Source organism: Triturus cristatus, chromosome 2_2, assembly GCF_964204655.1.
Source record: "Triturus cristatus chromosome 2_2, aTriCri1.1, whole genome shotgun sequence".
NCBI classification, from domain to species: domain Eukaryota; kingdom Metazoa; phylum Chordata; class Amphibia; order Caudata; family Salamandridae; genus Triturus; species Triturus cristatus.
Genome location: NC_140582.1, coordinates 970,847,996 through 970,861,592, shown reverse-complemented (window position 1 = coordinate 970,861,592; position 13,597 = coordinate 970,847,996). Strand labels below are relative to the sequence as shown.

Genomic DNA, 13,597 nt, shown 5'->3' with positions numbered 1-13,597 from the left:
ATGCCAAGTCATGACCCTCTAGAGAATTGTGGCACTCAGTCACCACATGGCCGGTTGTCACCCCATAAGAAACCACTGCCACCATGAAATCCATTCGCTCAGGGGCCCCATTGTACCTGTGCCCCCACCATGGCTACTCCAGAGGACTACAATCCATCAGCACCAGTTCACACTGATTATGAATTCCTTCTCTTCTGTAAACTTCCCAGATGCTTGGAAACAGGTAACTGTCCTCCCATTGCTATAGAAACCCTCAGCGGTCCCTTCAACGCTCTCCCTACTAACATTCATGGGCAAGTCATGGAGAAAATCATCAAGACTCTTCTCCGAATACCACAGCCACCACCACCTTCTGCACACCACAGTGGTTTCAGACCAAACTACAGCAAGGAAACTACCCTCCTCGCCGCCATGGATGACATCTGCAAGACTCGGGACAGAGGAGACATGGCAGCCCTCATTCTCCTGGACCTTTCTCCAGCATTTGACATTCTCTCATCCTCATGCAACCTCTATACATAATCTGAATCCAATGACTCACACGCTGATGAATCTGCTCCTTCCTGACTGGAAGGAAGTCAGCCTGGCAATGTTCACCTCGGACACGTGTGATCTATTTGCAGAGTAATTCATGGATTCTCCCTTAGCCCATCCCACCTCAACACATATGATTCCTGGACCCAGCATTCTCTGCTCTCACAACAAGGTGTTCTACATGGACAGCAAAAAACTGAGATGGTCAGTACCCAGATCAAGCACATGACTGAAATACCCCACTGGATTAAGATCAACTATCTAAAACTGAACACCGACAACACCAAAATGGTGGTCTTCGTGAAGAGCACATCACTGCGGGACTCCACCTGCTGTCTAGCAGAGCGAAGACCGACCCCCCCCCCCCATCCCCAGCACCCACACCAAGAACCTCAAGATAATCATTCACAGCAGACTTGACCATCAAAGTCTGTGCCATCACTGCCTTGTGCTTCCATACCCTGAAGAAAATGAGGAAGATTTTGAAAAGGCTCCCAATTAGCTCCTGGAAAACCATCATGCACAAGCTGGACTACAGGAACACCTTTATGCCAGGATCAACAAAACTCACTGCAAGGCTTCAGATCATTCAGAACTCCGAAGCCAGAATCACACTCAACCTTCTACACTGCACTCGCATTACACCACACCTGAAGGCGCTCCACCTGCTCCCCGTTCGCAAATAAGCTGAATTCAAACTCCTCGCCCACACCTTCAAGGCACTACATAACATTGGCTCAGCATACCTCAATCTTATCTGCTTTCACTAATCTTCAGACCGCTCTGCTCGTCTGGACTCCTACTAACACAAATCCGACACACATGGAAAACCAGATCTGGTGGTTGAGCCTTCTCCTACATCACTCCTCAAGTATGGAACCACCTGCCGCTATACAGAAGGGCCTCCTCCTCACCTTTTGAATTCAGCAAGAAACTGGAAACCTTGCTATTTGAGTAGCACTGCTCATCCCTAGGTGTAGTTATACTCACTCCTGCTCAGCGCCAGGGTACCGGTGATATTGCTCTCTACAAATTTGCATAACATGTCATCAAACCAGTTCAGCCTTTAACTGCTCTGAATCACCTGCATTTTCTGAGAATTGTTTCACTTTTTGTTGCGGTAGGCATTATTTCTACCTCATTTTCACTAGTGCAAAGATTCTGCTGACCTTTTTTTCCCTTCATGTATATATTGCTCCTTCGTCGGATTTATGGGATTTGGATTAAGTTCTAAATATGCATCCTGGATGTGCAGTGAGAGGTGGATGGTGGTACAATATTCAGAAACCTTGGAAGCGATGCTTGCAGTACAGAAAAACTTTTTTTTTTTTTATACACATTTTTATTGTTTCAAGAGAATGCAACCACCAAAGCATCAACATTGCAGAATACTGATATTGACACATTACATCGAGAAGAGCACTGATGTTGTGCTCCAATCTGCCCCCCCCCCCCCCCCCCGCGGTGGACAGCATGATATACAGATGGAACACTAGTCCACGGCACCCAACCATTTGCCCCACACCCTCCGATATTTCTTAGGGCACCACCGTGCCTTGTACAAGGGTTTTTCTTGTGCCGCACACCAATCCACCCCCTTCCTCCATCCGGGCCAAGCTGGGAGGTGTAGGACATTTCCACGAGGCAGCTATGACCCGTTTGGCCACGACCATGGCTGTATTGTAAAAGACCTTCTCATTCCGGGACCCATCCAGGCCGTCCGTAATTCCTAAAATGGAGTGACTTGGGTCATGCGGAACTTCCCACCCCAGAAACGCGGACAGCTCCATTTCAATCTCTCCCCAAAACTGCGCCAATCGGGGACAAGCCCAAACAATGTGGGAAAAATCGGCCGGGTCCTGGCCGCAGCGCGTGCATGAGGCGAATGTGGAGAGACCGGCTCGATATAGACGCTGTGGGGTTAGATTGACAGCATGCATGTAGTATAATTGGATCAGGCGGAGCCTAGCGGATGCGGTGACTGTCCTGGGGGACATGAGTGCATCCCGCCAGTCCACTTCGTCCAGGGGGCCCACCCACTCTTGCCATTGGTCCCGAAGTCGGTCGCGCGCGGTCGGGGTGTTGTTGACCAATGTCTTGTAGATCCGGGAAATACCCCCCCTCCCCAGATCGCCCAACATGGTCTGCGCTTCGGGGGGGACTGTGTTCAGGGATCCTAGTGTCCTCAGGCAAATGTACGTGGAGGGCGTGCTGCAACTGTAAGTACTTATAAAATTGTGATGAATGGAGGGAATACTGGGATTGGAGGTCTTCAAAGGATCGCACATGGCCGTTCGCCCACACATCCCCCAGCTGGAAGATCCCAATAAGATCCCATTGACAGAACCCCTGCAGTCCACTGACTTCCCCGAGCCAAGTACCGTGCCATAGAGGAGAGTGCCGAGTGAGTCTGCGCGTCCACTTAGTATGCCTTAAAGCAGCCCGCCAAGCCAGAAGCACGGAGCGCATGACGTCGGGCAAGGCGGACGGGAGGGGTTCACCGCGCATGAGGGATTGAATTCGAGGCAGGCAGAGTTCATTCAGCTCTCGCCTATACACAGGGTCTGACCACCCCCCATTGAATCCGTCATGAATACACAACAGCCGAGTTGCCAGGTAATAGAGATATAGATGTGTCATCCCCATGCCCCCATCAAATGTTGGAATCTGACACGTACGCAATGCCATCTGGGCCCTCCCTCCCCCCCACAGGAATTTAGCAGCCAAAGTATCAATCTCCCTGAACCACACCCGCGGAAAGCAAAAGGGGGTGTTCTGCAGGACATAGAGAAATCTAGGGAGAATCAGCATTTTAAACAAGGCGACCCTCCCCAATGGGTTCAGCGGCAATGTCTGCCATTTGTGCAGATCTGCCTTAGCCTTCTTCACAAGCGGGGTGACATTGAGAGACCATCCCAATTCTGGGAGGAGCGTGACCCATATCCCGAGGTATTTGAAGGACTGACGCCGAAGCGGTATCCTAGACTGCCAGTCAAAGCATTCCCTAGAGAGATGGGGCGGGACTAGAACCGACTTGTGGGCATTCATGTGGAGGCCAGAGGTTTGCCCAAAGGAATGCAGGATCTGGAGACAACGGGGACCCGACTGCGCAGGGTCAGATAAGAAGAGCAAGACGTCATCCGCATAAAGTGCAATCTTATCTACCTCAGAGTTATGCCACTCCCACCCCCGAACAAGTTGTTCAGACCAAATCAGGGCCGCTAGGGGCTCCATCGCTAAAGCGAAGAGGAGGGGCGAGAGGGGGCATCCCTGCCTTGTTTCCCGTTGGATGGGGAAGGCGTCTGAGAGAACCCCATTAACCAGGACTCGTATGGAGGAGCACCGGGGAGTGTTCAGAGATACGGGCAGGAAACCGCATTAAAATCCCCCCCCCCCAATGACTATGGGCCCCAGGGGGTGGTGGGTAGCAGGGTGGAGGATTGTGTTAGTCACGGCAAGCATCGAGGGGGGGGTGAGTACAGGGAAACATGGTTAAGGGGGGTGCCCCGTGAGTACCACATAAAATCACAAACGTGCCTTGTGGGTCATGAATGACTTGCGTCAGCACAAAGGCAAGGGTGCGCTTCAGTAATATGGCCACGCCACGCCTCGCGAGCAAAGCCCGAGTGCCACACCCGGTCATAACCGTAACGCGCCAGAAAGGGGCAGTGATTACTCATAAGGTGGGTTTCCTGAAGCAGAAGCCCATCTATGTTGAGTCGCTGTGCGTAACACAATACGGCCGCTCACTTATGACGGTCTAAGAGACCATTAACGTTCCAGGATAAGATATGAAGGGCTGCGGTCGGGGAAGGTATATCACTCATGGAGACTGAAGACCGCTACAAGAGCTCGCGAGGCCTTGGAGAGCCAGTGGAGGGAGCAAGGCCAGGAGCAGGCATGAAGGCGCGCTGGTGGGACGGACCCTGAGCAGTGGACGCATGTGCCAAGGAGACCAAACATCGAATGAGCGGTGGTGCAGTGAAACGGAAAACAATATGAAACCCTGGGAGTGCATATTACGGACTCTCCACACCAAGCAAAGAACCTGCCGCCTGCCGCCACTCCCCCTTCCCCCCCCCCCCCCCCTCCCCAGCCTACACTTCAGTAAGGGAAGCATCTGTCGACCCCTTTGGATCAAGAACAAAACTAGAACGCTCGTATAGGCGTGGTGGACCCCTCCTGAAGAATGGATAATCAATACATCAGCGTTAACAATGCAGACACCCCAGGGGTCTAGTGACCGCTACCCACCTCCCGCTGGAGAGACGTTAAATGCAAACAGTAGCGCCATTAAGAGTAGGTGTACAGGAAAGGTCTGAGTCTGCCTGGGCCATCAGTGGAGACCCGCCCGGTGAGGGCTCGGAGGAGCGATGTCTGGTATGGGGCGGACAGCCCGACCGGCTGGAGGATCCCCTAGCGTCCGGAACCCCTGCACTTGAGGACCGGAGCGAGGAAGACCCTGATTGGTGCCCCCTACAGGACCGCGTCTGGCGCTGGCGTCCCGGTGCTCTTTGACCCTCAGGCCGCAACTCCCCGCGCTCCGCGGAGGAGGTGCGCTGTTGGCGTAGCGGGCGCTCTTCAGTCAGCCATGACCAGGCCGCCTTTGGCGAGTCAAAGAAATGAGTCACGCCCTGGAAGATGACTCGAAGGCGTGCCACGAATTGTAGTTGATATTGGAGGCCCAAGGATCGCAACTTTTTCTTAACGTCCACATATGACCGCCTGAGGTCTTGAACTTCCCTGGTGTAATCCGGGAATATAGTTATGATATGGTTTTGAAACTTGAGGGGCCCAGCCGCCCGAACCTCCCGCAAAATGGCATCCCTGTCCTTAAAGTTGAGAACCTGAGGATAATAGGGCGTGGAGCGACCCGGGGAGGGGGGGGGGGGGGGCGGCCTGAGGGCCAGGGACCTATGCGCCCTCTCGACCACGAACCAAGTCGAGAGGGTCCCTCCAAACATCCACGCCTTGAACCAGTTTTCAACAAAGGTAGCGGCTTGCCCTGCCTCCGCCCCCTCGGGAAACCCCACCAAGCGGAGATTATTCCGATGAGCCCGGTTTTCCGCATCCTCGGCCCGCCTGTGGAGCTCCCCGGTGCGAGTGCGAAGTTGGGCCAGCTGCTCCTTAAGCTGTGCAATGTCATCCTCGGCCGTGGATATGCACAATTCGGCTTTGGACACTGGGCGGTGGTGTTGCGAAGATCCTGTCGAAGGAGGGATACATCCACTTTGGTTTCCCCAATTTTCGCCTCCACAGAAGCCTGTGAGGCCTTGATGGCCTGAAGGATGGTGTCCAAACCTTTCTCCGGGAGTGGGGTCGGTCATTGGGAGGTCCTCTCCATCGTCTGCGGTTCAACACAGCTGATTCCTGTTCACCCTCTACGAGGAGGGATGTCCAACCTGTGACCAGTAAGGGGACCTACATACCTTGCCTTCAGGGAATGGGGATTTAGATCATCAAGTTGGGGATTCTTGGCAGAACACCCAACCTAGACACCTAGGTTAGGGAATGCATGGTGGAATGTGACTGTCATATGCAGTTTACTGAGGCTCCAGGTATGTAAATGTAAATGTTGTAGACTTGTAAAGCGCACAGCTGCCCCAGCAACGGGGCGTCCCGGCGCTGTAGACCGCTGGGGAACCCGTCCTGGCTATCCCTGTGAGATGGTCCCTTTCTGGGTATCTCCAAGGTGAAACCAGGCATCCCCGGCGTCTGTGGGGGGCCGTTGTAGAGATGAGGCAAGCTTAATGCCCAGAGTTGCCGAGTGTGTTCCTGGTTAGAGTAGGTACCGAGGCGAGAATTATCGAGTTCATTTTGACCCTGGTCCACGAGGATTAACACAGGGGTGGTTGGTCTGAAAAACTTTACAGACATGACATTGGTTTAAAAAGATGTTAGCGCTTTAATGATTAAGACAGGTTTCAAAGCAAAGTTTTAAAAGCTAGAACTCTAACTAGGTTCATGTACTTTTCGAAATGATTGATCTTGCATGCTATAACATCAAGGTATTCTCTTAGCGCCAAGATACCCATAGGGTGGTAGTGCGCTATACAAATCCTCTTTACATTACATTAGAGCACAAAGACTAGAAACCAGTGGTACTATGAAGTATATAGTCTACTATTTGTGGCAGTGCTCCTACATTAAAGCTTTACAACCAACTTAAGTTTATTGTAAACGTGGGTCAAAAATAAACATCTTACATTCCAGTTTAGAATTGAAAATTGTTTTTTTCTTATATAAATCATCCAATGTTTGAAAGTGTTTAATTGTTAAATGTTTTGTGTATGCTTTCCAATTTCAGATGAAATTACTGCCAGCTTCAGGCGATTTGGCCCTCTGGTCGTTGATTGGCCTCATAAAGCTGAAAGCAAGTCCTACTTCCCCCCCAAAGGTAGTTTTCTTGATAAATTATTATTGTTAGTGTTTTCTGAGGGAAAAGACCTGGTGTGCACTTTTGATATCTTACCAGCATTCTAGCAAATCTTGTGTGCTTGGTGGAAGTAGCTTTTCAACCTCCAACACTGGATCTTTATTAGATTTATGTGCTTGAATCATTCAGTGTCTTTTAGGGTGGGAATTCCAAGCAATGTTAAATAGCAGAAAATTTGTTAAAATGGCTTAAACCCCAATAACCTGTTATGTTGCGCATCCACGCATTTGGAAACAACCCAAACTTCACACCACTACCATAGTTCAGATTTCTATTGCACATCGTGTTTGAGCGAGTCGCGGAGTGGAGCACCTCTGTTTTTAGACCTTACATTTACTACATATTGACTTTTACTTAGTCCTACCTACAGCCAGCCCTAACTTCAAACTTCAACTTCCAAAAAGGTTATTTTAGGGGGTTTTTCATGTTAATTCATCTGGCCCAGTAGAACTCTCCCAAGTGTCACCATGGCAGAGAAATTAAAAAAAATCTCCAGTCCTGAAGATTTATACAGCTGATCCGCCCAATTTCTGTATTTGTTTTTATCCTTCTCACAAGGAGTCAAACTGGAAGATCTCGAAGACCTCTTCTTACCCCCCCCACCCCCCTTCCACCACCATCCCCCTGCTCAGCCCCCCACCAAAACACTTAAGCACTGGGTAAGAAAGTTGTCTCTGTATCTGGAGCAGAAGAAGAAATTACCCCTTCCAAAGAGGATACCTCCTCGTCTATAGATGATTCAGTAAGTAGTGCTTTTACAGGCATTTTGCAAACGTGATGCAAAAAGGAAGCCTGTGGTGCTTCTTCTACTGGAATTTACCTCAGAAGATCCTCCATCCACCTCCTTCAAGGACGTGATCAAGCCTTTGTCAGAGGTGTCAAAAAGGCACGGAATAACTGTGCTGAATATAGTACAGAAATCCAGCTCCACTGCCACTCGTTAGTAGTTCCTCCTATATTGTCCTCGACTAAGACCTTTCTGTAGACCATTAATGCATCTCATGGACTGTTACTGCCTCTCACTTCAGCAAAGAAAGTTTCAAATCTCCAAGCATTCACCATAAAAGAGCCAAACCTCCTTTGACAAGGTCATGTTGCACTCCAAACCTAAGTTAATGCCCAAAGTCCTATCGTATTTTCACTTAAATTCATTCTTTACCCCACTTTTAAGTGTCAACTGCTGCAAGACATTGCCCACAAAAGATCTTGATAAAATCATATGTCTGTTTTTTGATGTGGTGGCGTGGCAAATGTCTGAGGCACTACTGCACAGAGAGCAGCCACGATCTTTATGCTCCTCGTAGAAGCACAGTTATTGTCTTGAAACGAGTGCTGAGCTTTACTGTGGTAAAAGGTAAAGCCGGCTGACAGCCAAGAGCAATTAAATGCTTAGATAATGGACCATTCATGTCTGTGGCCAAAAGAAACATGCATTTGATCAGAAGTCTTTAGTCTTGTCCATGTAGAAAGTGATGCATCTGCAGTGTTATGTTATAATGGACTTATACCGGGCACTTATACCGTGCACAAATACTCAAGTGTCCTGGCGCGCAAAATAACAGTGACCCGATGGGACAAAACTTTAACACGACTACTGGAAGAGGAAGGTGATCTAGAAAACTCAAAGATCTTTCGACTGACGTGAATTGAATGGGAAGCATTTCTACGTAGCTGGTTTGTCTGCTTTATTTAGAAGTGTACTGCTTGCTTTTCTGATTTAAGCATGCGAGTAGATGAGATTCCATAATTAGCTACCTAGATAGTTTTCCAGCAGTAGTGCATTTCTTAGATTCATATGCATCTGCCCTCCTTGTTAGATACTCACTGTATATCATGTGTCCACTTCATACTTGTGTTATGAAATCTGATCCATTGTGGCCCCTAGGGGTGAGTAGAGTTCAACACCGCCACCTCATTGGCTGAAGTTTGGGTTGTTTCAATTGAGGTGGGTTTGCTACTCAACTAACACTGTTGCTGGACGGTTTCCATTTTAGCACTGTTTACTGCTGTGTAAAGTTACCAGGGATTCCCACCGTTTCTCCAGTATTGGAACTTTCATAGATTCCCATGCTTGTATCATTCCACGTCATCGGAATGGGAGTCCCCGGTATACATAAAATATCAATAGAAACCATTACCAAAACAGAAACTAGACCTAGGCCCATTCTTGTTTTGCGACCTATCCACCTCTTTTTGTAATAGAGACCAAACAGAGTGAACAACCAATCAGATTAGCCTCACCCCTTAGAACACTCTTGAGAGAAGCTCAGAACCTCAGATTTTCTACCTGAATTCTAGAGTTTTTTTCACCTGTTTTTTCTTAAAAACCTTCTTGGATTTTGTGTCAAGATGTCTGATAAGGAGAAGAAAGCCCTCTTTAAAGCCTGTGCCACCTGTGCTAAGAAGAGGTTCTATGTAGAGGACAAACACAAAGATTGGCTCGGACACTGGCACTTCAGGGTTCCTCGTCGACTACTTCGACGCCGATGGTGGGTATGTCGACGACTATGATGACTGTTTGCACGTTGATGACGACGACTACGGCTGTGGTGACGACTGTCTCGACGACGACTGCGTCGACGACATCCATTTCTTTGACGATTCTCATGTCGTCGATGGCCCCGTCGACGATGGAAACATTTCTATTTCTGGTCAAGAAGTGCTAGATTACACCTGTGATGACTTCCCCCCCCCCCCCAGGAGGGTGACTCCTCTACCTCCTGCTCTCCTCCTTGAACAAGAGGGTTCTGAGGAGGATGATGGTCTGTATGGCTATGCGGACAGCCCTTCTCAGTTACATGTCAAGTGTCAGGACACAGATTCTGACTTGGAATACCTGGAGGAACAGCACTATGGTCCTTCCTCAGACTATCAGGAGGACTACCAACAGGAGATGGTTTCTATGCCTTCCTCCCTACTATCGGACTTGCAGTCTATGCTTCTGGACTATAGAAAGAGATTTGCAATGCAGCCTCCGGCTTCAGCTGCAGAGCCACTTCCTTCTCGGCCTGCCACCCCTCAATTGCCGCAGCCTCAGCCGATACCTGTGGCCTAGGATGCACCACCTATCATGCCTCTTGTTCAGGACACCTCTGATGAGGACAAGGGCAACGGTGACCTACCAGATCCAGACACAGAATGGGATGACTGTCATTCCTGATCCGGCTTCTCCTTCGCCAGCACCTGTTGATTCCCCTCCTGCGGACATAGGGGGTTTCCATAATTTGATGGAGCGAGCGGCTAAGAGATTCCAACTGCCCATGTCCACGGTGCAGTCGGAGTGTTTCCTTTATGATTTTAAGGAGCCTTGCAAGAAGTCGGTCCGATCAATACCTATTGTTGGTCACGCCTGGGATGAAGGGTTAAAAGTGATGCAAAATCCAGCCACGGTCATTCCGGTACTACCTCGCCTGGAGAAAAATAAAAGGCTTCAGATGATAGCCCGGCCTGTTTGGTCAGCCAGCCTAAACCGGACTCTGTCATCTCTCAAGCTGCCCAGAGGAAGTCCAGGAATCCTTCTGCTCCCCTCACGACTCCTCCGGATAAAGAGGGCAGACGCCTTAATAATGCGGAAAAGAGATTTTCCTCCATGTTCAGCCTGTTGAACAGGACTGCAAACGCCTTAGCTATACTTGGTTGCTACGATTGCCAAATGTGGTGCACCCTTCCCCCCCCATCTGGACCGGTTGCCGGAAGATGGGAAGGAAGCTAAAAAGATTCTTCAAGAGGGCGAAATAACATCTACGGAAGTCATTGACTGTGCAATGGACATTGCAACTACTGCTTTCCGCTCCCTGGCTGGCGCTGCTGTCCTTAGTCGGCAAGGCTGGTTGCGGGCTACGTGGTTCCATCCTGAGGTCCAAAACAAGATCTTGGATCTTCCCTTTGATGGCGAAGCGCTCTTTGGGAAGCATGTGGATGATGCGCTCCAGGGTATTAAAAAGGACACGGAAACCGTAAAATCCTTCGGGACTTTGCAGTACCGCAAGGTTCCCTTCCGAGGAGCCAGAGGGAGAGGTAACACCACATACAGAGGAGGATACCAACAGCAGCAGTATTTCTTGTATGGTTCGCAGTCACAATCCTAGAGAACGAACTACAACCAGCCGCGCCATCAATCCTCCTCTTTCTCTCGAACAACAGAGGAATACAAGGACGCCAGGGGAGGGATGCCTCTAGGTGTCAGTGGATTGCTGGCTCTGACTACTGTCCCTTCTCCTGTGATATCAGTGGGAGGCAGAATTTCAAATTACCTCCACAACTGGCAGCAAATAAAATCGGACTGTTGGGTGCTGAAAATCATTCTATGCGGCCATACTTTGGAATTTGTTCAGACACCACCTTCCAAGCCCCCTCACGCCACTGCATCAAAACATCTATGTCTTCTACGGTTGGAAGTCCATCAAATGGTCCTCAAAGGAGCGATAGAATCGGTCCCTCTCTCTCAGCAGGGAGAAGGTTTCTACTCCCGGTTCTTCCTGGTCCGGAAGACTATAGAAAAGTGGCGCCCTATTCTAGATCTGAGGGTGCTCAACACCTATCTCATCAAACAATCCTTTTGCATGGTTTCTCTGCAGGACATTCTTCATCTTCTCAATTCAGGAGATTACATTGCCACATTAGATCTAGAGGACCCTTACTTTCACGTACCCATTCATCCTGCCCACAGGAGGTTCCTTCGCTTCACAGTAGCCAAGAGCCACTTTCAGTTCAAAGCCCTACCTTTTGTACTCCGGTCTGCTCCGCATATCTTTACAAAGGTATTAGCTCCGGGGGCAGCTTTTCTATGAAAACACCATCAGGTCTTCCCTTACCTGGACGAGTGGTTGCTGAAAGCTTCTACAAAACAGGCAGCAGAACAATCAGTCGTGGCATGCACACGCCTTTTCGATAATCTCGTGCTGACTCAACTTGGGAAAAGTCGACCCTCTGTCCGTCCAGAACAGCCAGATTTCTGGGAGCCATTCAGGACACGTCCATCGACAAAGCTTTTCCCACCCGGGAGAGACAGGAAAAGCTGATGGCTATGGCCCGTCTGCTGTTAAAAAGACAGTCACTTTCAGTTCGCCTCTACAGGTCTCTCCTAGGGTCCAATTCCTCCGATTCCTCACTGCAGGTTGCGGATGTGTCCACTCCAGGAGGAGTTGGACTTGCAGTGGCGCCAAGTCGACAGATATTCAAAGACAAAGTCTTCGTTACCGTACCCATGAGAAACGCCGCATCATGGTGGACGAACGAGGAAAACATTTCTCAGGGTCTCTCCTTCAGGATCACTTCTGCTCCTCAGATGATTACTACAGATGCTTCGCTAGAGGGCTGGGGAGCAGTCTTGCAAGACCTTCATGTAAGCGGCCGTTGGCTGCCCCAACAACGTCTTCAACATATCAATCTGCTGGAGCTAAGGGCTATTCGCTAAGCCTTACAGGCTTTTCTTCCGCGAATACAGCAGTCTGCAGTTCTAATACGAACAGACAACATGACGGCTATGCATTATATAAACAAGGAAGGCGGCACCAGATCTCGTCTGTTGTCACAGACAATTTGGCAATGGGCGATCCAGCAGGGGATATCGCTCAAAGCAGAGCACCTTCCAGGCGTTCTTAACAAGACAGCAGACACACTGAGCAGACTGAAATCGGTCAGCCAGGTATGGGAACTGGACCAGTCCATGCTGGAAGCGGTTTTTCGCCTATGGGGCAGGCCTTCCATAGACCTCTTTGCAACGCCAGAGAACAAGAAATGCCGATATTACGCAAGCATGCGTCCCCATCGGGGATCATTGGGGAATGCGCTTTCAATGGCCTGGTCAGGCGCATTTGTTTACGCTTTTCCCCCCATTCCTATGATCCCCAGGCTTCTCAGGAAGCTCAAAGCGGAACAGTGCAAGATAATTTTGATAGCTCCTGCGTGGCCCGACAGTTTTGCTTCACAGAGCTGCATCTCCTCTCCCCGGACTTTCCACTTCTGTTCCAGCCGATTCCTTCGCTACTGACCATGTCCCAGGGCCAAGTCTGGCATCCGGATCCACAGTCTCTGCAGTTGTCGGCATGGCTCCTGGGCAGCGAGAATTTCTTAACTTGACTCTCCACAGAATGTAGGGAGGTGCTCTCTCAGGCACGAGCCCCAAGTACTAACAAGACTTACAAGCTGAAGTGAAAGCGTTTCTGCATTTGGTGCCAGCAAAAGGGTGTCCATCCTTTTTCTTCTGAGCCACATGAAGTTCTTCCTTTATATTCTTTCATTAGAAAAATCGGGGCTGGCTCACTCTTCCATCAAGGTGCATCTTGCTGCTTTCTCTCGCTTCAGACGCTCATCCTCAGGTCCTTCTCTCTGGTCGGCAAGGATAATTAAACAGTTTCTCAAGGGACTTTTCAGAGTCTTCCCGCCTGTCAAGCCTCCGCCTCCTCTTTGGCACCTTAACTTGGTTCTTACCAGCTTATGAAGGATCCCTTTGAACCTATTCACCGGGTGGATTTGAAATTTCTCTCCTGGAACGTAGCTCTTCTACTGGCTTTGACTTCGACTAGAAGAGTGGGTGAATTGCAGGCTCTCCCCATTCAGGAACCTTTTCCTCCAGTTTAAAAAAGGTACAGTGACTTTGCGCACCAACCCAACGTTCATACCGAA

The 13,597-nt window shown here is 49.7% G+C and overlaps 2 protein-coding genes across 3 annotated transcripts in view; one reads left to right on the top strand and one right to left on the bottom strand.

Annotated features, from left to right (window-relative positions):
• Window positions 1-13,597, bottom strand: part of LOC146863019 (uncharacterized) — a 471,045-nt gene that overhangs the window by 155,438 nt on the left and 302,010 nt on the right. The window lies entirely within an intron of this gene.
• The window catches only part of CPEB2 (cytoplasmic polyadenylation element binding protein 2), a 226,879-nt gene that overhangs the window by 135,903 nt on the left and 77,379 nt on the right, over window positions 1-13,597 (top strand). For both annotated transcript variants that reach the window (XM_085642400.1, XM_085642399.1), the window contains exon 7: window positions 6,842-6,931. In XM_085642400.1, coding sequence (XP_085498526.1) covers window positions 6,842-6,931 — 90 coding nt within the window. The remainder of the gene's footprint in view (window positions 1-6,841; window positions 6,932-13,597) is intronic.